This window comes from Heptranchias perlo, chromosome 9, assembly GCF_035084215.1.
Source record: "Heptranchias perlo isolate sHepPer1 chromosome 9, sHepPer1.hap1, whole genome shotgun sequence".
Taxonomy (NCBI): domain Eukaryota; kingdom Metazoa; phylum Chordata; class Chondrichthyes; order Hexanchiformes; family Hexanchidae; genus Heptranchias; species Heptranchias perlo.
Genome location: NC_090333.1, coordinates 52029332 through 52053869, shown reverse-complemented (window position 1 = coordinate 52053869; position 24538 = coordinate 52029332). Strand labels below are relative to the sequence as shown.

Genomic DNA, 24538 nt, shown 5'->3' with positions numbered 1-24538 from the left:
GATAGCTAAGATGAATACGTGGCTTGAGAGATGGTGCAAGAGGGAGGGATTCAAATTCCTGGGCCATTGGAACCGGTTCTGGGGGAGGTGGGACCAGTACAAATTGGACGGTCTGCATCTGGGCAGGACTGGAACCAATGTCCTAGGGGGAGTGTTTGCTAGTGCTGTTGGGGAGGGTTTAAACTAATGTGGCAGGGGGATGGGAACCGATGCAGGAAGTCAGTGGGAAATAAAGTGGTGACAGAAACAAAAGGCAGTAAGGGAGAGTGTACAGAACATGACCGGACAGATGGTCTGAGAAAGCAGGGCAAAGACCAAGGGAAGACTAGATTAAACTGCATTTATTTCAATGCAAGAAGTCTGATGGGCAAGGCAGATGAACTCAGGGCATGGATGGGTACATGGGACTGGGATGTTATAGCTATTACTGAAACATGGCTAAGGGAGGGGCAGGACTGGCAGCTCAATGTTCCAGGGTACAGATGCTATAGGAAAGATAGAGCAGGAGGTAAGAGAGGAGGGGGAGTTGCGTTCTTGATTAGGGAGAACATCACGGCAGTAGTGAGAGGGGATATATCCGAGGGTTCGCCCACTGAGTCCATATGGGTAGAACTGAAAAATAAGAAGGGAGAGATCACGTTGATAGGATTGTACTACAGACCCCCAAATAGTCAACGGGAAATTGAGGAGCAAATATGTAAGGAGATTACAGACAGCTGCAAGAAAAATAGGGTGGTAATAGTAGGGGACTTTAACTTTCCCAACATTGACTGGGACAGCCATAGCATTAGGGGCTTGGATGGAGAGAAATTTGTTGAGTGTATTCAGGAGGAATTTCTCATTCAGTGTGTGGATGGCCCGACTAGAGAGGGGGCAAAACTTGACCTCCTCTTGGGAAATAAGGAAGGGCAGGTGACAGAAGTGTTAGTGAGGGATCACTTTGGGACCAGTGATCATAATTCCATTAGTTTTAAGATAGCTATGGAGAAGGATAGGTCTGGCCCAAAAGTTAAAATTCTAAATTGGGGAAAGGCCAATTTTGATGGTATTAGACAGGAACTTTCAGAAGTTGATTGGGAGAGTCTGTTGGCAGGCAAAGGGACGTATGGTAAGTGGGAGGCTTTCAAAAGTGTGTTAACCAGGGTTCAGTGTAAGCACATTCCTTATAAAGTGAAGGGCAAGGCTGGTAGAAGTAGGGAACCTTGGATGACTCGGGAGATTGAGGCACTAGTCAAAAATAAGAAGGAGGCATATGACATGCATAGACAGCTGGGATCAAGTGGATCCCTTGAAGAGTATAGAGATTGCCGGAGTAGAGTTAAGAGAGAAATCAGGAGGGCAAAAAGGGGATATGAGATTGCTTTGGCAGATCAGGCAAAGGTGAATCCAAAGAGCTTCTACAAATATATAAAGGGCAAAAGGGTAACTAGGGAGAGAGTAGGGCCTCTTAAGGATCAACAAGGTCATCTATGTGCGGAACCACAAGAGATGGGTGAGATCCTGAATGAATATTTCACATCGGTATTTACGGTTGAGAAAGGCATGGATGTTAGGGAACTTGGGGAAATAAATAGTGATGTCTTGAGGAGTGTACATATTACAGAGAGGGAGGTGCTGGAAGTCTTAACGCGCATCAAGGTAGATAAATCTCCGGGACCTGATGAAATGTATCCCAGGACGTTATGGGAGGTTAGGGAGGAAATTGCGGGTCCCCTAGCAGAGATATTTGAATCATCCACCGCTACAGGTGAGGTGCCTGAAGATTGGAGGGTAGCAAATGTTGTGCCTTTGTTTAAGAAGGGCGGCAGGGAAAAGCCTGGGAACTACAGACCAGTGAGCCTGACATCTGTAGTGGGTAAGTTGTTAGAGGGTATTCTGAGGGACAGAATCTACAGGCATTTGGAGAGGCAGGGACTAATTAGGAACAGTCAGCATGGTTTTGTGAGAGGAAAATCATGTCTCACGAATTTGATTGAGTTTTTTGAAGGGGTAACCAAGAAGATAGATGAGGGCTGTGCAGTAGACGTGGTCTACATGGACTTCAGCAAAGCATTTGACAAGGTACCGCATGGTAGGTTGTTACATAAGGTTAAATCTCATGGGATCCAAGGTGAGGTAGCCAATTGGATACAAAATTGGCTTGACGACAGAAGACAGAGGGTGGTTGTCGAGGGTTGTTTTTCAAACTGGATGCCTGTGTCCAGCGGTGTGCCTCAGGGATCGGTGCTGGGTCCGCTGTTATTTGTTATTTATATTAATGATTTGGATGAGAATTTAGGAGGCATGGTTAGTAAGTTTGCAGATGACACCAAGATTGGTGGCATTGTGGACAGTGAAGAAGGTTATCTAGGATTGCAACGGGATCTTGATAAATTGGGCCAGTGGGCCGATGAATGGCAGATGGAGTTTAATTTAGATAAATGTGAGGTGATGCATTTTGGTAGATCGAATCGGGCCAGGACCTACTCCGTTAATGGTAGGGCGTTGGGGAGAGTTATAGAACAAAGAGATCTAGGAGTACAGATTCATAGCTCCTTGAAAGTGGAGTCACAGGTGGATAGGGTGGTGAAGAAGGCATTCAGCATGCTTGGTTTCATTGGTCAGAACATTGAATGCAGGAGTTGGGATGTCTTGTTGAAGTTGTACAGGGCATTGGTGAGGCCACACTTGGAGTACTGTGTACAGTTCTGGTCACCCTATTATAGAAAGGATATTATTAAACTAGAAAGAGTGCAGAAAAGATTTACTAGGATGCTACCAGGACTTGATGGTTTGACTTACAGGGAGAGGTTAGACAGACTGGGACTTTATTCCCTGGAGAGTAGGAGGTTAAGGGGTGATCTTATAGAAGTCTATAAAATAATGAGGGGCATAGATAAGGTCGATAGTCAAAATCTTTTCCCAAAGGTAGGGGAGTCTATAACGAGGGGGCACAGATTTAAGGTGAGAGGGGAGAGATACAAAAGGATCCAGAGGGGCAATTTTTTCACTCAAAGGGTGGTGAGTGTCTGGAACGAGCTGCCAGAGGCAGTAGTAGAGGCGGGTACAATTTTGTCTTTTAAAAAGCATTTGGACAGTTACATGGGGAAGATGGGTATCGAGGGATATGGGCCAAGTGCAGGCAATTGGGACTAGCTTAGTGGTATAAACTGGGCGACATGGACATGTTGGGCCGAAGGGCCTGTTTCCATGTTGTAACTTCTATGATTCTATGATTCTATGATTCTATAAATCTCTTATATTTAATCTCATATCCATATCCCTTCATTCTAGACCCCACAATTACTAGAAACATCCTGTTTCTATCTACTCTGTCACATCCTTTCATAATTTTAAGTATCTCTATCAAATCACCCCAAAACTGCACACAGTAATCCAACCGTAATCCTATTAAAGTTTTATCCAGATTCACCATTACATCTTTACATTTTTCTTACCTTTTGCCGTAAACCCCAGTATTCCATTAGCTTTTTATGGTCTAATCCACTAGAGGTGCTACTTTTAATGTTTTGTGAACCTGAACCCCCAAATCCCTCTGCTCGTCCACAACGCCCTGTTTTCTTCATTCAAAGTACAATTGTTACTTTTATATAATTACCAAATTTACTATCTCACATTTATTGGCACTGAATTCCATCTGTTATTTCTTTGCCCATTCCACCATCTTATCAATATCTCCTTGCAGCTTTCTTTAGTCCTCAGAATTATTTACTATTCCTCATAAAAACATAAGAAATAGGAGCAGGAGTAGGCCACATGGCTCCTCGAGCCTGCTCTGCCATTCAATAAGATCATGGCTGATCATCGATCTCAACTTTCCTGCCCGATCCCCATATCCCTTGATTCCCCTAGAGTCCAAAAATCTATCCATCTCAGCCTTGAATATACTCAACGACTCAGCATCCACAGCCCTCTGGGGTAGAGAATTCCAAAGATTCACAACCCTCTGAGTGAAGAAATTCCTCCTCATCTCAGTCCTAAATGGCTGACCCCTTATCCTGAGACTATGCCCCCTCGTTCTAGACTCTCCAGCCAGGGGAAACAGCCTCTCAGCATCTCCCTTGTCAAGCCCCCTCATAATCTTATATGTTTCAATGAGATCACCTCTTATTCTTTTAAACTCCAGAGAGTATAGGCCCATTCTACTCAACCTCATATTTTACTGATCTCTCAACAGAACCTGTGGGACACCACTGTACACTTCCAACCATTCTGAGAAACTGCCCTTAGCTCCAATTCTGTTTCCTCCCTTTAAACCAGTTTTTAATCCAATTTGCTTCCCTTCCACTATTTCCATACCCATAAATCTTATCCAACAATCTCCTGTGTGGTACCTTTTCAAAGGCTTTCTGAAAATATTTAGAATTTTTGAAAAAAAAAGCTTCAACATCAAATGCCAAGAGGAATTCTACCTGACTAGTTGCAGAAGACACAGAGGGGGATGGGGAGGATGGAGGTGTAAGGAGACTACATGGTAAGTTCAGTGTGACATAGTGCTCATGACTGCAGACGATTCGCAGGAAGTCCAATCTCAGTGATACAAGCATACTTGGGGTCTGTAAAGCATAAAGCTTTGAAGAAACCTACAGAAACAGACAAACAGTAGATGCAATTTTTAAAACATAAATCACTGTAAAAATTACTAGAATAAACTTAAAGCACAAATATTCACTATTCAAACAAAATTAATAAACTGTTCAAGATATCATCAGTGTCACTATAGATGTATTTTTCTGACCTGGCTGTGTGCAAATTGGCTGCTGTGTTACTTACATTTGCCGACAGTGACTATATTTCAAAAAGTAATCTGTTGGTTGTGAAGCACTTTAGGACATTCCGGGAACATGAAAGGCTCCCTGTGAATGCAAGTTCTTTCTTTCTATTATTCTAACAAAATAATTTTAATATCAACTTTATTATAATATTTATTTTTAAAGAACACTTTGCTCACAGTAAGGATAACTTAATAATTTAGTACGGACTTGTCAGTTTGCTGTATAATTTGATTTTCCCTATCCAAGATTTTTTACATTGTCTGCTTATCTAGGCAAAGGAAATTAGTGGGTGTGAGTGGAACATTTTCCATTTCAATGTATCTCGCAGCAGAATCAACTCTCGCAAGTCAGATGCAGCATAGGTTAGATGGTGTCCTGGATGACACCAGCCAACTTAGCACAGACTAAGGATTGAATCTGGGATCTTCCTGGTCTGTATGGCTCAGCATTACACTGATTAGCAATTTTACCCTCTGGACTACTGGTGGAGCTGTTACGAAAAATCTTTAAATAATATATTTTCTAAAATTCACAATTGGTTTCATGTTCTTTACACCCTGAAAAGGTAAGTGGTCAATGTGTCCATTACCTGTTTCCAATAGGTTTTGGTTAGGGAAAAGACAAAGCCTCGATCCATCACAGAAAACAGGTCGTTGAGAAAAAACGCAAGACTGATGTTTAATCTCTCAATCAGTTCTATATCCTAAAAATAAAGGATTCATCAGTTACATCATCAGCATTCTTCTGTAACTCTTAATATAGTTTAAAATACTGAAAATTTCTCATTCGTTTTGAATGAGTCCAACACTTACTGGGTTACATTTTCCCCAGTGCTACGGATCAGTCTGATGGCCAGGTTATCTGCCATTCCCATCCTTTTCTTACTGTTCTCCCATATTTCCCTCCTTTTCTGAATAGCACTGAATTATATTGGGAATGGGTCCATGGCTGCCAGCCACCATTCAGTACCCCATCCAATATGGCAACTCTTCATGCTTGAACACAGACAATGAGAAGCGACTTCCTGTCAAGCTCTAGGGCACAATCACAACTAAACCCAATTCTGTTGTCATAGTATCATAATAGGTACAGTACAGAAGAAGGCCACTGGGCCCATTGTACCTGTGCCAGCTCTTTGAAAGAGCCAACCATTTAGTCCCATTGCCCTGCTCTTTCCCCATAGCCCTGTAAATTTTTTCCTTTCAAGTATTTATCCAATTCCCTTTTAAAAGTTACTAACGAATCTGATTCCACCGCCCTTTCAGGCAGTGCATTCCAGATCATTACAACTCACTGTGTAAAAAAATGTTTCCTCATGTCGCCTCTGGCACTTTTGCTGATCACCTTAAATCTGTGTCCTCTGGTTACCGACCCTTCTGCCGCTGGAAACAGTTTCTCCTTATTTATTCTATCAAAACTGTTCATGATCTTGAACACCTCGGTCAAATCTTCCCTTAACCTTCTCTATTTTAAGGAGAACAATCCCAGCTTCTCCAGTTTCTCCAAATAACTGAAGTCCCTCATCCCTGGTATCATTCTAGTAAATCTCTTCTGCACTCTCTCTAAAGCCTTGACATCCTTCCTAAAGTGTGGTGCCCAGAATTGAAAACAATACTCCAGCTGAGGCCTAACCAGTGTTTTATAAAGGTTTAGCATAACTTCCTTGCTTTTGTACTCTATGCCTCTAATAATAAAGCCCAGGATCCCATATGCTTTTTTAACAGCCTTCTCAACTTATCCTGCCACCTTCAAAGATTTGTGTACATACACCCCCAGGTCTCTCTCTGTTCCTGCACTCCCTTTAAAATGGTACCATTTAGTTTATATTGCCTCTTCTCATTCTTCCTACCAAAATGCATCACTTCACACTTCTCTGCGTTAAATTTCATCTGCTACGTGTTTGCCCATTTCACCAGTCTGTCTATGTCCTCCTGAAGTCTGTTACTATCCTCCACATTGTTTACTACATTTCCGACATTTCCGAGTTTCGTGTCATCTGCAAACTTTGAAATTATATCCTCTGGACCCAAGTCCAGGACATTAATATTTTTCAAAAAGAGCAGTGATCCTAATACTGGCCTCTGGGGAACACCACTGTATACTTCCCTCCAGTCTGAAAAACAGCCGTTCACCACTACTCTCTGCTTTCTGTCCCTTAGCCAATTTTGTATCCATGCTGCCACTGTCCCTTTAATCCCTTGGGCTTTAATTTTGCTTACAAGTCTATTATGTGGTACTTTATCAAATTTTTGGAAGTCCATATACACAACATCAACTGCACTATCCTCATCAACCTTCTCCGATACTTCATCAAAGAACTCAACCAAGTTGGTCAAACATGATTTTCCTTTAACAAATCCGTGCCTATACTTTTCCAAGTGCCAATTAATTTTGTCCCAGATTATTGTCTCTATAAGTTACCCCACCATCGACATTAGGCTGACTGGCTCGTAATTGCCGGGTTTATCCCTCTCCCCTTTTTTGAACAGGGGTGTAACATTTGCAAACCTCCAGTCCTCCGGCACCGTCCCCATATCTAAGGAGGATTGGAAGATTATGGCCAGGGCCGCCGCAATTTCCAACCTTACTTCCCTCAGTAACTTAGGATGCATCCCATTTGGACTGGGTGGCTTTTCTACTTTGACTACTGCCAATCTTTTTGGTACCTCCTCTTTATCTATTTTTATCCTATCCAATGTCGCTACTCCCTCCTCCTTTACTGCTACAATGGCAGCATCCTCTTCTCTAGAGAAGACGGACGCGAAGTATTCATTTAGTGCCTCAGCCAGGCCTTCTGCCTCCACAAGAAGATCTTTTTTGTCCCTAATCGGTCCCACCCTTCCTTTGACTACCCTTTTACTATTTATATGTTTATGAAAGACTTTTGGGTTCCCTTTTATGTTAGCTGCAAATCTATTCTCATACTCTCTCTTTGCCCCTCTTATTCCTTTTTTTAGATCTCTGTACTTTGTATTTGGCCTGGTTCTCTACTGTATTATGAACCTTACACTCATCTTAAGTCTCCTTTTTCTGTTTCATTTTAATCTCTATATCTTTAGTCATCCAAGGAGCTCTAGCTTTGGATGCCCTTCCTTTCCCCCTCATAGGGATGTGTCAACTCTGTACCCAAACCAACTCCTCCTTGAAGGCCTCCCATTGTTCAATTATTGTTTTGCCTACCAATTTTTGATTCCAATCCACCTGGGCAAGATCCCTTTTTACCTCACTGAAATTTCCCCTTCCCCAGTTAGGCATTTTCACATTTGACTGTTCGTTGTCCTTTTCCATAAACCAAATCTAAACCTAATGATAGATATTATGTTCACCCAAGACTCACTGGATAACAATCGAGAGCAGAAATTGTGGCAGATTTTTCTCCTTAACCCAGAAGCACCCCAACTGGTACTCCGACTGAGATCAATAAACACAGCACAGACCAGGGATCAAATTTGGTTCTACCTGGCCTATATGGTCACATGTATGAAAATTGAAATAACAATGAATTCAGTTGTTACCTTTTGAAATCGTGTAACTATATCCCCAGCAATCATGCTAACCAGCGCAGCAATGTCATCCATGAATCTTTCTGGAAATCGAGCTTTTCTCAGGATGTCAAGTTTGTCAGAAAAATATAAATGTTGCACCATGCTTTTCACCTGTTCAATCAGTAACACATTAAACAAAGCATTAGTTCTGGATATATATTTATGTTTTAAAAAAGAACTTTCAGTATATTTTGGTCTCTATGACGAGTGCCAAGAGACCTAATGGGGAAAGTATGGAGACAGAATTAATACAAGAAACTTTTGGAACTAGGAAATGGCTATTTGGACTAAAAACCCATCTCTTTTTGATTAATCTCAGCCCCACCTACCTCCCTTACATTACTTCTCTCAATCGCTTCTCTCTCCAAAAACACATCTAATTACTTCTTGAATCCACTTATACTGTCCACTTTCATGCCCTTCCCTGGTAACTTATTCCACAACTTTACTAATCTTTAGAGGGGAAAGAATTCCACTTAATTTCCCTTTTTACTCATAAATTTGTCTCCTGGTACATAAAACTGGTATTTAAACAATTTGCGTGGAGGCACAGTCAATTCCTGTTATAATCTTGCAAATGTCAATTAGGTCATCTTGGAGTCTCTTTTGAAAGAGATCAAATCCAATTTCCACAAATTGCCCCAAAATTCAGATTCTTGACACCTAGAATCTTGCGTACTCATCCCAAATTTTTCTGTGTTTCTTAATTCAGACAGATGGAGCCAATAGATACCTCCCCTCCCCAAAGGAAAATTGAGAAAACTGAGAGACAGTCATCCCTGAGCTACACTTACACATCTTCAAAACAGCCCCAATGCTCCATTTATATTACAGCATTGCCTTCAGAAGCAGCCCTATTCAATATAAACTAGGTAGTGCAGTTCTGGAAACAAAGAACACCAGCTTGAGGTATTTCTGCTCCCTGAGCTCTCAATCTATTATACTAATCAGCAGTGAAATTTTATCATTTATCACCTAGATGGGCCTCCCCCATCAACCGGGAAGGCTTCCAGCCAGAATGGTAACATGAATGGGTCTGTGGGGCAACTGCAAAGTCAATTCGGAATACAGGGACTGTGCTCCTATTGCGGAATCACTTCCACTGTTAGTGGGGTATGAAGGTGACTTGCAATTGGAGAAAATCTGATGGTGGGGGGGGGGGGTGGAAGAATCAGGGGTACATTCAAAATTTAGATCAACGAAACAAAGAACAGTTTTTTCCTCCCAAAGTTTCTTTTTCAGCTAAGAACGAAGTCTTCAGTAATCATTTGTAGAATTTGAATATTTAAACTTAGAGTTAACCCTACACAAAGATCTTGATTAACTACTATTTTACTCACCATTAATTCAAAGAAGAACCACGCCTGGTGTAAAGCCGATTCGCGCACACTCCCGCTGCTCACAACCCACTGCAGCGCCAGCTCTTCATGCAATAGCTGAGTCACACAACAACACAGTAAGAATTAAAAACACTTACAACATAACATTCTAGAATAAAGACAAACGTATTCATGCTGCCTGATCTCTACCATCACAAACTAGATGGTGACTTCAGTATTTCCAATCTTGGAATGTTTTCAGTGCTGTGTTAAATTTTTGGAATTAAATGGCTTTGTCTATTTACATACAATATCCGGAGTCTGTTTGTAAAATATTGAGTGTTGTGGTGCAGCTTTGTTATAGGAGCAATGGATTCCATGAAATTTTGTACTCTTTGTCCATACTAGGGATGTGGGGGAAGATAAAGGCAGGAGGAAGTAGTTTTGAGAATTTGAATCCAAGCTAGCAATGGGTTTCACTACACTACACATTGAATTGCCATGATTGTGATCCAGGATTAGGAAAAATGAGGACCTTCACTTGACATGATGAGGCTCAATGAATATCAGAGCTCTAAAGATGGGTCTGTAACTTAAGCCAAATAAAGGTTTTTTTTCCATCTGCAAATCTGATTTCCAAGACCTCCAGCGACCTTCACTGTTTGATCTATAAAAGTTGGAATTTCTCCTTTCCAGCAGGAGAAATTTAATATTTTTCTCCCACTATTGGCTGTACTAATGTTCCCTCAGAAGATCAGGAAATAGAATCAGTATGGGTGGAAAGAAGAAGTAACAACGTGCAGAAAACACTGGTGGGAGTAGTTTATAGGCCCCCTAACAGTAACTATACCGTTGGACAGAGTATTAATTAAGAAATAATAGGAGCTTGTAACAAGGGTAATGCAATAATCGTGGGGGACTTTAATCTACATATAGACTGGGCAAATCAAATTGGCAACGGTGGTCTGGAGAATGAGTTCATGGAATGCATACGAGACAGTTTCCTAGAACAATACATCATGGAACCAACCAGGGAACAGGCTATTTTAGATCTTGTACTGTGTAATGAGACAGGGTTAATTAGTAATCTCACAGTAAAGGATACCCTGAGGAAGAGTGATCATAATATGATAGAATTTCACATCGAGCTTGAGACTGACGTACTTAAGTCAGAAACTGGAGTTTTAAACTTAAATAAGGCCATTACATAGGTATGAGGGGCGAGTTGGCAAAGATAGACTGGAAAATTAGATTAAAAGGTATGACGATATATAAGTAATGGTAAACATTTAAAGAAATATTTCAATATTCTCAACGATTATACATTCCATTGAGAAATAAAAACTCCACAGGAAAAGTGATTCATCCATGGCTAACTAAAGTAGTTAAGGAAAGTCTTAGATTAAAAGAAGAGGCTTATAATGTTGCCAAGAAGATTAGTGAGCCTGAGGATTGGGAGTTTTAGAAACCAGCAAAGGATGACCAAAAAATTGATAAAAAGGGAGAAAATAGAATATGAAAGTAAACCAGCAAGAAATATAAAAACGGATTGCATGAGTTTCTACACTACGTAAAAAAGAAGAGAGTAGCAAAAGTAAATGTTGGTCACTTAGAGGCTGAGACAGGAGAAATTATAATGGGGAATAAGGAAATGGCAGAGACGTTAAACAAATATTTTGTATCTGTCTTCACAGTAGAATACACAAAAAGCATACCGGAAATAGTGGGGAACCAAGGGGCTAATGAGAGGGGGGAACTTAAAGTAATTAATATCAGTAGAGAAAAAGTACTGGAGAAATGGGACTTAAAGCCGATAAATCCCCTGGACCTGATGGCCTACATCCGAGGGTTCTAAAAGAGATGGCTGCAGAGATAGTGGATGCATTGGTTGTGATCTTCCAAGATTCCCTAGATTCTAGAACGGTTCCAGCGAATTGGAAGGTAGCAAATGTAACCCCGCTCTTCAAGAAAGGAGGGAGAGAGAAAACAGGGAACTACAGACCGGCTAGACTGACATCAGCTGTCGGGAAAATGCTGGAATCCATTATTAAGGAAGTGGTAACAGGGCATATAGAAAATCATAATATGATTAGACAGAGTCAAGATGATTTTATAAAAGGGAAATCATGTTTGACAAATTTATTAGAGTTTTTTGAGGATGTAACCAGCAGGGTTGATAAAGGGGAACCAGTGGGTGTAGTATATTTGGATTTTCAAGAAGGTGCCACATAAAAGGTTGTTACGCAAGATAACAGCTCATGGGGTTGGGGGTAATATATTAGCATGGATAGAGGATTGGTTAATGGACAGAAAAGAGAGTAAGGATAAATGGGTCATTTTCAGGTTGGCAGGCTGTAACTAATGGGGTGCCGCAAGGATCGGTGCTTGGACCTCAACTATTTACAATCTATATTAATGACTTAGATGAAGGGACCGAGTGTAATGTATCCAAGTTTGCTGACGATACAAAGTTAGGTGGGAAAGTAAGCTGTGAGGAGGACACAAAGGGCTCGATATTAGGAGGGAGGGCAGGTTGGCAGCGGGGGGGTCAACTGGGCGTGTGGGTAACGCGCCCAGTGAATTTGGGGTGCTCTGCACACGATCGCAGCCTAATTGAAGGCACTTACCTTGGCTTCCAGATTTCGCGCTGGAAAGCTGCGCAACGGGCAGACTGCGCACCCGCATCATAGGCTGTCAGCTGGAGGAGCCCTATTTAAAGGGGCAGTCCTCCACTGACTGATGCTGCAGAAAGGAGCCAAAATTACAGCATGGAGCAGCCCAGGGGGAAGGCTGCTCCCAGGTTTAATGATGCCTCACTTCAGGTCCTACTGGATGGGGTGAGGAGGGGGAGGACAGAGATCTTCTCCCCGGCTGACAGAAGTGGCCTGGCTCTGCCACCACGAAGGCCTGGCTTGAGGTGGCAGAGGTCACCAGCACCATCAACATATCACGCACCTGCATACAGTGCAGGAGGTGCTTCAATGACTTAACTAGGTCAGCCGAAGTGAGTACACTTACTCATTCCCCTACACTCCATCTGCCACATCACCGCCCCCACCCCACATCTCCTTCTGCACTGCCAACACTACTCTATCACATCACTTCTCACACCCACTCAAAGCTCATCCTCATCTTCCCTACACTTACTCACCTCGCCAGTACTCATCCCACCACCACCACTAAACCCAATCCTCATACAATCTCATGGCTCTATCTCATACTCACCCTCTCACGCATCTCTTTCACGGTCAGCCTCACTCAACCTGCCACTACCTGTGCTGCAGCCACAGGGCATGCATCACATATGTGCAGTAGGAAGCGTAAGGCAAACGTGTCGTGAGCATGATGGGGATGCACAAGGGCGTTTGAGGGTTTGTCATGGTTTCTGATCAACTCACATTACATATTATATTGTCACCACTACTGCCACGTCTTTGCAAATCTTGTCTGGTTTGTGCAATAATGCCCTTTCCTGAGGATCACCATGAAGACCCACGACTGATGCCGCCCATTGTGTCACTGCAGAGTGGGTGTAGGTGTACTTGCAGGGCTCTTTTGTGCAGACGACTGAGAGACGATGTCCCCGGTGGCACACTGGAAGGATGTGCAGGAGAAGTTGTTGAGGGTAGTGGTGACTTTGACAGCGACAGGTAAGAAGATGGTGCTCGGGCCAACCGGGAGCAGCTCGGCATGAAGGAGGCTGCAGAGGTCCACGACTACATGTCGAGTGACTCTGAGCCTCCGTGTGCACTGCTGCTCAGAGGTCCAGGAAGGTGAGCCTCGGTCTGTAGACCCTGTAGCTAGGGTAGTGCCTTCTGCAAAGCATCTCTCTCTGCGGTTGCCCTCCCTTGTGCTGTACAGGTTGATGTGTCACAGCACTGTGTTGTGGAGCTCCACGTGTCAGAGGTGGATGGCGTGGCCGGCGAGGCTGGTGATGTTGTTCATCCTCCGAGGGAGGTCATGACTGCAGCTACGGCGGCCCCCATCCGGAAGATGTACGTTTGAGGGGGTCCGCAAGGTAGGTAAATGTGTCTGCACACAGGGGTTGAGGTTGCAAGTTGGTGAATTTTAGTGTTAGGAGGAGGGTGGAGCAGGCCAAACTTTGTCCAAAGTGACAGAGTGGCCTCCTGCAATGAGTGAAGGTCTCAACCCCCACCTATCAAATGGACCTTTGCAACTGCCACAGGCTGGTGGCTGCAACACGTCCATTTCAACAGGGAGTGTTTCCCCCAGTATGGGAAACACTCTCAGTTTAGATGAAAATCCCACCCCTTGTAAAATATCCTACAAATCAGGTCTGCTGGCGACCTGAAGTATCCAATTAATTGATTTAAGTGGAATCCTGCCGGCTTTAATTGCTGGCGGGAGTCCCGCATGCGGGGGCTGTGCGCGCATCCAAGCGCTTCACTGGGGAACCCGGAAGTGGGCGGGTTGGAGCCGGGCTCCGGACCCGCCCCGGGTCTCCCCAATTTTCGGAGCCCCCCCCCGCCACGAACGCACCCATTCGGATGTCTGAAAATCGAGCCCAAAGAGTCTGCAAAGGGATACAGACAGGTTAAGTGAGTGGGCAAGAAGGAAGCAGATGGAATATAGTATGGGGATATGTGAGGTTATTCACTTTGATAGGAAGAATAGAAGAAGAGAATATTTTTTAAATGATGAAAAACTATTAAATGTTGATGTTCGGAGAGATTTGGGTGTCCTTGTACAAGAAACATAAAAAGTTAGCATGCAGGTACAGCAAGCAATTAGGAAGGCAAATGGCATGTTGGCCTTTATTGCAAGGGGTTTGGAGTACATAAGAACATAAGAACATAAGAAATTGGAGCAGGAGTAGGCCAATCGGCCCCTCGAGCCTGCTCCGCCATTCAATAAGATCATGGCTGATCTGATCCCAACCACAAATCTAAAGAACACAAGAAGTCGGAGCAGGACCCGGCCACACAGCCCCTGGGCCCTCTCCGCCACCCACAGGGCATTGACCGATCCGAACTCAGCTTCATGTCCAATTTCCTGCCCGCTCCCCATAACCCCTAATTCCCTTTACTTCTAGGAAACTGTCTATTTCTGTTTTAAATTTATCTAATGATGTAGCTTCCACAGCTTCCTGGGGCAGCAAATTCCACAGACCTACCACCCTCTGAGTGAAGAAGTTTCTCCTCATCTCAGTTTTGAAAGAGCAGCCCCTTATTCTAAGATTATGCCCCCTAGTTCTAGTTTCACCCATCTTTGGGAACATCCTTACTGCATCCACCCGATCAAGACCCTTCACAATCTTATATGTTTCAATAAGATCGCCTCTCATTCTTCTGAACTCCAATGAGTAGAGTCCCAATCTACTCAACCTCTCCTCATATGTCCGCCCCCTCATCCCCGGGATTAACCGAGTGAACCTTCTTTGTACTGCCTCGAGAGCAAGTATGTCTTTTCTTAAGTATGGAGACCAAAACTGTATGCAGTATTCCAGGTGCGGTCTCACCAATACCTTATATAACTGCAGCAAGAGTAAGGAAGTCTTACTACAATTGTACAGGGCTTTGGTGTGACCTCACCTGGAATACTACATACAGTTTTGGTCTCCTTATCAAAGGAAGGATATATTTGCCTTGGAGGCAATGCATCGAAGTTTCACTAGACTGATTCCTGGGATGAGAGGGTTGTCCTATGAGGAGAGATTGAGTAGAATAGGCCTATATTCTCTGGAGTTTAGAAGAGTGAGGGGTGATCTCATTGAAACATATAAGATTCCGAGAGGGCTTGACAGGGTAGATGCTGAGAGGCTGATTCCCATGGCTGGAGAGTCTAGAACGAGGGGGCATAGTCGAAGGATAAGGGGTCGGGCATTTAGGATTGAGATGAGGAGGAATTTCTTCACTCAGAGGGTTGTGAATATTTGGAATTCTCTACCCCAGAGGGATGTGGATGCTGAGTCATTAAGTATATTCAAGGCTGTGATCGATAGATTTTTGGACTCTAGGGGAATCAAGGGATATGGGGATTGGGTAGGAAAGTACAGTTGAGGTTGAAGATCAGCCATGATCTTATTGAATGGCAGAGCAGGCTCGAGAGGCTCTATGGCCTACTCCTGCTCCTATTTCTTATGTTCTTATGTTCCTAGACACAGCTCTCTAGGACTTTGTCTTAATGGCCTTCTTCATGCCTGGGCCCAGAGCAGTGTTGAGAGGCAATTTGACTGTGAGGCTATACTATCCAAGATTGATCCTATTCTTACTCACCATCCACATACGAACACTTTCCAGTAGGGTCACTGAATAGCAGTCAAGAACAGGAACTGTGGCAAGGAGGCTGAGGCGAATTGCAACACCCCTACTGCTGCCCTGACAGAAGTCAGTTAACTCAGCACAGACCAGGGATGGAGCTGGGTCCCTCTGCATTGGTGTTATTTAGTACCCCGCTGGGTGGTACATTTACTCATGGAATAAGGGAAGCTTCAATTTTTTTCCCCTCAGCATTTATAAGGGAAGGACTGTTCTATTGCAGGCTATGAAATGTAATAATTGTCTCCATTGTTGAATTTATTTTAATAATTCCCATGACAAAATTAAATCTCAGATATGTTCATCAAAAATATCAACCACTGATGCATTTTTTAAAAAGTTCAAATGTATGTCGTACAATGTTTGGTCACAGTTTATCATGAGTGTCTACAGTATGCTGCAAATCTCCATTTGTTGAGAACATGCCCCAGTGTTAATAACAAGCTGCAGAAGCAATGTGGAATCATCTAAGCTGATATCAGCTAAAAATAAACTTTTGAAAACTCTGTTCAAAGCTTGCTGCAATTCTGTGTGATTTGAATCAAGCTACCGCAAGCAGTCTGATTATTTGCGACAATCCAGAACCGTAATTAGTGCAACACATAAACTGGGTTAGGACGCTGAAGACTATAGATTCTGCGGCAAATTCCACAACAAAGCTCAACTTGATCTGTACTGTAATCTCCTAGATCTGAGCAAGCTGAGCTAGAGATAACATTCAAGATTTCCTGGAGTAGATTTATCCCGCATTCCTTACTCAGCTCACACAATAATACCGTGCGCTACCTTCTTAGTTGGTAATCGTCCCGTTAATGTTTGTAAGAAACTTGTGCTCTCGGTGTGCGATGACATGCGATTACTTCGGTCCATGGCCTATGGAGTGGAATGAATGTTGGTAACAAATTGGTGAAGTCAGACATGGCACAAATGAATGTATTAATTTAAATACACAGGAGTTGGAAGCATAGAATGCCTTCAACCAAATTACATCCTAAACAAAATTATTGTAATTTCACATCCATAATAGGGGTCATCACCTTTACCTATGTCTAAAACTGAATTAGGAGCAGAACAAGGATTTGGATCATGTATTAAGTTCCAATGTTTGCTTTGCTTCTCATTAGATGTTATTGAGAATGTTAAAAGGGGATGGAATGTCAAGGCAAAGTACTTTTGTTCAAAATACTCTACTAATGTCTATGTTAAACAAAATAATGTACAATAAAATATCTTGTGTGCATCATCTACATTGAGTTTGTTACCTAAGTCTTCACCGTCCAGCCAGTTAATTTTATTCTTCTTTGTTGGTTAAATGTTTAAGCCTCTGTTTCTCTCCTTTCTAATCAGATATCTTCTGCTTTTTTTTATACACCAATCATGTTATTGCACCGAAAACAAATTCTACCCCTTCACTCTGCAGCAACAAAAACTCCCGGAGATGCAGCTGACATGACACTCCTCACTCAGGCTAAGACTGAGAGAAAAGATTTCATAATTGTGCTGGTTTAAATATTGTGAATTCTGAGGTGCGCGTATTATCTAATGCTCCTAGGAATAATAAAATGCCAGAGAGATTATCTATGCAAACCTGCAAATCCACTCAAGGCACACTGATGTAGACACATGGATTATTCCACAAGATTTGGACTTCATTAAAATAAGTCTATGTGCTGTTTTACACCTGCCTCCACCTTTACACCCTTCTTTTTAATTTTCTTTCTTTTCTAAATCAACTCTCCTCCCCAAAACCCATTCCTGCTATTCCTCAACGCAGCACTCACTCTTGTCTCTCCCATATCTGGAACCATTAGGCACGCAGTCAACCTTCTCAGCTTACAAGCAATACGTTGGGAGATCTATTAGTGTACTTAAAATGTATTCCCAATCTAATCCCATTCAATGCTCTCAGGCAGAACATGAACTAATCTCGATGCCAGGCAGAACCCAACATGACCCTGTTAATTTTGCTGTCCTGTTATACAGCACAGAAAATAATGACTTACAACAGGACAGGCTCTCTTGACATTGCAACATTTCAGGCTGACAGTGGATCAAGTAAGCATTATATATATTTTTTTTAAAGAAATATACATACACAAATGTTGATAAGATTCCTTCTCTCTAGCCTCTAAACTCACTCTTTCCATCACAATTTTTTTGTCTCTATTTTAATCAATACTACTATGGTCACTGATATTCTACTGTCCTTTCTTCTTCTTCCTAAGTTCTTTATTCTTATCCACAACCTCAAAAATGTGAAGCTCCTTGCCTCCCTCCATCTTTTCTTCCTCCTACAATCTTCATGCTTTTAAAACCCCAGCTTACTGTCACCTAATCATTGCTTTCAGATTTACCTCGCCTTCTATTTTACTCTTTTCAATCTTGGTAATCTCTGCCCTTCACCCAGGTTTCTCAATAAAAATAAACATTTTTTAAAAATTGGGTTTTTTTGTCCATCGATACTAATCTGAAAAAAATTCGACAATTTGGCTATTAGGACATTATACAAACTTTCTTCTTTTTCACATGGGATCGGTTATAAATGTGAAATTACAGTGCATCCATTTTTGAAAGACTGATTTCACACACGAACCTTCAAGTGTCGTTCAATGTTTAGGCATTCTGCATCACAACTCCCAAGAACATAGGTCTAATCATGAAGAAAGTACATTTTGATGAATATGTAACACACAGAACAATCCAACTCTGAGCTGCATAAATTAATGATGAAATGTACATGTAAACTAACTTGCTTAAAAAGATCCATTTTCATTTTACTGTCCACAAGCCTCTTGGCTGTCCATTTTCATCTTCAATCTGTGGAAGTAGTGTCTGGCCCTCGCTGGGTGCCAACTGGTCTAGGACTCACCGTATCAGGAATCGTGGCTGGAGACATACACCCTTTTACTCCTTCCTCCACCCCTATTTTGAAGTCTATTTCCATCTCATCTTTAGCCCCATCCTAAGGTCACGTACACTCATCTCTAGTAGAGAAAAAGCAGACTACTTGCGGACAGTATCTGATCAACGCCAACAAGAGAAGCCTTTCTGAAATCATCTGAACGATGGTTTATGTGCACTTTGTAAACTGGAGGACAGGTTTACATTGAAATCCTGTTTAAACACTGCACCAAGTAATACATTCCTAAGCCCATAGACGCTGGATGCTGTGATGATAAAATAAAACATCATGGCTTCTTTGTAACTTCTTTGTCCATAAATTGATGATGATTGATGCCTAATGAGTATGGTGTATATGAGACACAGGTTAAGATACTTCTCTTCAGTTGAAGTAATGTCTCTAGATTTCAGTAAAGCTTAAAAGTGGATGAGAAATTTTCAAACTATGTTCACATAAACTGTGAAAAACAACCATACAATTATAAATTCTGTTCTTTCAAACTTGTGCTATGTCAGGTTATTGCATTTTGAGCTGTGTAAGTACTGGTGGTAACAGGTGTGTCACAGGTTGTGACAGAAATTTGATGTGATTAATTAAGTGTGGCATACAAGAGTATTGCACACCATTAAACTGTATTGGTTTTAAGTGCCATTTTTCCGAATGCATTGGTACAAATACGCTAAAAAAGCCTGGAGACAACAGCAAGTTCAGAGAACCTTCAACGTTCTTGGGGATGATACAACTGTTGAATAGTCAGAAAAAAATTATTTTACTAAATATACAGTGAAACACATCTCGCTCCTGAATTCATTTAGGATTGTTAAATTTTAAAGCCTATCCCACAAACTCAGCTGTGAAAAATACTTTATTTTAATCGCGGAGTCACGTGTTGATACACTGACTACATCTTACGCATTTTTATAAAATGGCATGCACAGGCACTCAAGAATACAGCGGTGGAAAATGATCTTAAAAAAAGTGGCTGATAACTTACTTTACAAAAAAAAATTAATCACAAGCGAGTGCTATTGAAACTGAGAGATAATCAAAATAATGGGAGATGGATGAAAGTAAAATTTCAAGTTGCAAAATAATGTCTTGAAGAAGATATTTAAGCATCTGAAACCACCTGCATTACTTCAGTGCTTGATCTGGGGGGGCTTCTCCATGGGATAGTTGGACCACCAGCATTAACCCAGGAATTGGAACGATCTAGTCCCTGAACAGATGAACGAAGCAGACGGGAGAGGGAATTTACAAACATTTAGCTAGATTTTGTCTTAATTTCTCGAAAAACACACAATTTACAAGGAAAATGTATTTAAAGAGTCCACCACAGATTAACCTCAAAAAAAATTATTTTTCTCCCACCCTCGCCAGAAAATGTTGACTCTGTGGTATGATTCCAGACAAGTGGGGAGCCCTTCGGTAACTTGCTTAAAATAGCCATTCTTTGTTTTGACCATGGGAGTTGAAGGGGATGCAGGGAGAAAGCAACAAAGTAAAACTAGGTACTATACCCATGTGATGTCCACACATGTACACTTTTCATAGGGGCCACAGGATGGTGATCTCCAGCAGGAATCTCACTGATTTTGTCCCTCTTCACAGCAGAAGGACACGAGGCTAATAGTCAGCTACGATAAGTTAACTCAGTACAGAATACAGATTGAATTTTCCTGATCTATATGACTAAGAACTAGGCAATTCATTTACTACGTGAGCCACTGGGGGTAGCTATAGAACAATTTAATTGTTATTAAAATAAGAGGGATGAAATCATACAACGCAATATTAATATCAATAAATAGTGAATTTTTCACAAAGGTGTTGAACTGTTTACATGCCTTCATTAAAATAGCAGACAAATATTTCACAGCATAATTTCAACCCTAGAGGGGTTTCTTATCTCAGAGTTTAAAGGGCTACAAACACACAAAATAATGAGTTAATCCAAATCTGGGGCTGGAGATGAAGGACAGGACAGAAGAGTATGTCAATTAGAAAAAGAGAGAATATTAAAAAAGGGAACTTTATCCTCAACAAGTTTTCTAACTACTGTGTTATATAGTATGTTTTACTGCATTATAAAGAACTCTTCATGTGAAATAATAGTATACAAGTTCAGTTTGAACACTGCTTGTAGCTTAAATCCTCATTATTCATATCAATGCCAACAAGTAGAAGAAACCTGTTTACCTTGCTGCCAATAATTGTCCTTACTTCATCATCTGGTGAGGTTGGAGTACCTGAGATGTCAGGGTTGCTGTTACTGAGACTCCTGGACCGACTGAGGCTCAGGCTGGCCAGCCTCGCCGCTGAGCGTGCCATCGTAGCATAATGCATAGATCCACCTAACACACAGCCACCAGGACCTATGGCGAGGATTCAATCATGATCAGTGTGTACAGTTTCAAACCCCTGTGTGAATTCAGCAGATGTACTGCAAGACACGACATGAGCTATCAGTCTGGCAAATACAATGCAAGAGAAGACACAAACTACTGGTCAGGTGGATAATGAGATGGGTCACAAGCTATCAGTCTGGGGAACTTGGTTTGAAATGGGGCACGTGTAATCAATGTGGGGATGCAGGGTGAGATGGGTCACAGGCTATCAATCTGGAGGTTAATGGAGTGATAGTAATGAGCTATTAAACAACATATTACAGTTTGGTTCAATCAGAATCTACTCTTTGGCTCTAGTTCATCAGTGATGCCGCAAGTTTCACCATTTTGGCTTCTTCCAATTCACTTGCATTACCCCCTCAAGGTGCAGTCATAAAAATGATTGAAAGGTGTTCCCAGGGGCTGGAAGTCCACTAATGGGGGAAGGAGGCTGGGAAAGCTTTAGGTAAGTAATTGCACGAGGAAGGGGGAATGAAAATTTCCAGTCTTTCTAAAGTTGGGGGAAAATAAGTGACGGATAAAATGCAGACATAAGAAATCCCAATGCTAAATGGAGTCGGTTGTCAAAGTGGTAGAGCAGCACAGCCCTCAAACCCCTATGTGATGGCTAACAAAGAGGATGTGCTGTTGTAAGAGGTAGCTTTTACCCCATTTGGCACTCCAGCCCACCATACGAGATGGCTGTTCGCCACAGCTGATGCCTTGTCCAAGGCTTTTGTATTATTTTTAGTGAAGGATAAATTAATGTAGAATGCTAATATGAGCTAAAGCATTACAACCAGCCCAGGCAGATAATTATAATTTGAAAAATACATCTATTAATGCTTGCCAAGTGGGTTGCAGACACTAAAGATAATCAGATTTTGCTCTTACCTGGTGAGGAGGGGTTTGACTCTATGCTCGGAAGACGGAAAACGTAATAAATGTAAGATGCCAACAAATTGTTTCTGCCATGCTGGTCCTGGCTTGTTTCTAAATTCTTATGAAGTCTATTTACAATGGATGTCATTGCCTCAAAAGATACCTGTCCCAGGTTTACTGAAAGAAAGAATGTATATAGAAAGTTACAATCCACAGTACATGAAGCTGCAATTTAACTTTTAGTCTGCCAGGGAAACTCTTGTGCCCTGGGTTGGATGACTTTATAAGTTTTCAGTTCATGCACTGTGACATTGAAACAAACAATAATATTACGATAATAACGCTCTTCACATGTTAGGACCGCCTTTATCACTGAACTACTAAAACAAACATCCAAAATATAACTAAAATTTAAAAAGAAATGTAAACACTTCTTATTGTCCTTCCTCCCCCATTCTTTCACTCTTTCGACAGCACCTCCCAAATCCGCGACCTCTACCAACTAGAAGGACAAGGGCAGCAGGCACATGGGAACAACAAAACCTGCACGTTCCCCTCCAAGTCACACACCATCCCGACTTGGAAATATATCGCCGTTCCTTCATCGTCGCTGGGTCAAAATCCTGGAACTCCCTACCTAACAGCACTGTGGGAGAACCTTCACCACACGGACTGCAGCGGTTCAAGAAGGCGGATCACCACCACCTTCTCAAGGGCAATTAGGGATGGGCAATAAATGCCGGCCTCGCCAGCGACGCCCACATCCCATAAACGAACAAAAAACTCTCCAATTTTCTTGTCTTTTTCAATACCCAATTTTCTTGAAAAACTTAAATTTCACTTTTGTTTCCACCTAATCTGACCCAATTTGTCTTTTCAACCTTATAAAACTGTATCTTTAGAAACTTTTATTTGCCTTCTAGTCCTCCTGGTTTCCACTGTCCATTTTGGAGTTGGGAGTAACTTTCAGAAAAGCCAGCTAAAGGCCCAGATTGACATTGTTACAAAATATGTACAACCAAGTTAAACTCTTTTGCACATAGAAAGGAATCCGTCAACAATTGAGTTCATTGGCAGATAAGTAAATTTGTCCATGGCACTGGAAGAGTTGATTGTAAAATAAATGACAGGAGGACAAGGATGGGCTAGCAGGACGGGCAAATAGGTGGCAGAAGCAGTCCAATGTAGAAAAAAAATGTGGTAATACATTTTGGAAGTAAGAATACGGAAAGGAAATGCAGCTTAAATGGTAAGATTTTAAACGAGGTAGATCAGCAGGGGGACTTTGACATGCAGTTCATTTGTGGTGGCAGTGCACGTAGATAAGGACATATAAAAACAAGCAGAATTTTTGATTTTGCATCTACAGGCATAAAATACAAAAGTAAGGTGTTAAAAATATCATGGGTCTACAGTAGATAGTATTGCGGGCTCAGTGCCACCATTCACTTGCCTAAGTGGACCTTGCATTTAAATCTTTCCTACCCTATACCTAGTTAAACAAAAGCATGACCCAGGGATCATGACACAGACCCTTTGTTGTGCATACTGGATACTATGATCTATCACAAATACCGCCCATTTCCACCTCTGTAACTTTCACCCGTCTCTGCCCCAATCTCAGCTCAAATCCTCAATCATGCCTTTGTTACCTACAGACTCCACTATCTCAATTCTGTCCTGGCCGCCCTCCCATCTTCCACCTTAAACTTGTATTAGCATTCTACATCTCCCATAAACTTCAGCTCATCCAAAACTCTGATACCCATATCCTAACCCACACCAAGTCCTACACATCTATCACCTATCACCCCTGTGCTCGCTGGCCTATTTTGGAACCCGGTCTACCAACGCTTCAAATTTGAAATTCTCATCCTCTCGTCCAAACTTCTTCATGGCCTCACCTCTCCCTATCTCAGTGACCTCCTCCAGCCCTACAATCCTACGAGAACACTGCGTTCCTCCAATTCTGGCCTCGCATGCATCCCCCACTCATTTTGCCCCATCATTGGCGGCAGTTCCTTCAGCCACCTAGGCCCTAAGTCTGGAATTCCCTCCCTAAACCTCTCTCCACCTTTAAGACCTCCTTCAAACCTACCTCTTTGACCAAGCTTTGAGTCATCCCTCAAAAGTATCTCCTTCTTTGTCTGATTACGTCCCTGTGAAATACCTTGGGATGTTTTCCTATGTTAATGGCTCTATATAGTTACAAGTTATTGTATTAATCATGTTATTAGATGTGTTAATAAATTATGTTAGGTCCTGTATATCTGTGTCTAACTATTTTGGCTCTGGCACGAGAGAGAGATTTAGCCAATTTACTTAGTGGTGTGCAGCATGCGATTGTTTTGGAATGGATGACTGTTAATATAATTTGACAATTCAAAAGAGCTACTCTTTAGTCATTAAATAAACTTTAAACATGGAAGTTAAATTTTGTGAAATATTGC

At 41.9% G+C, this 24538-nt stretch overlaps 1 protein-coding gene across 4 annotated transcripts in view; it reads right to left on the bottom strand.

The window, feature by feature from the left end:
• dock7 (dedicator of cytokinesis 7) overlaps window positions 1–24538 on the bottom strand; it is a 170603-nt gene that overhangs the window by 60484 nt on the left and 85581 nt on the right. For 2 of the 4 annotated variants that reach the window (XM_067990415.1, XM_067990416.1), the window contains exons 21-27: window positions 22101–22265; window positions 21019–21194; window positions 16704–16790; window positions 9661–9756; window positions 8291–8431; window positions 5365–5478; window positions 4413–4583 (exon numbers count right to left, since the gene is read on the bottom strand). In XM_067990415.1, coding sequence (XP_067846516.1) covers window positions 4413–4583; window positions 5365–5478; window positions 8291–8431; window positions 9661–9756; window positions 16704–16790; window positions 21019–21194; window positions 22101–22265 — 950 coding nt within the window. Of the gene's footprint in view, window positions 1–4412; window positions 4584–5364; window positions 5479–8290; window positions 8432–9660; window positions 9757–16703; window positions 16791–19737; window positions 20039–21018; window positions 21195–22100; window positions 22266–24538 lie in introns of those variants that run through there. The other 2 variants (XM_067990418.1, XM_067990417.1) reach the window with 2 other exon arrangements.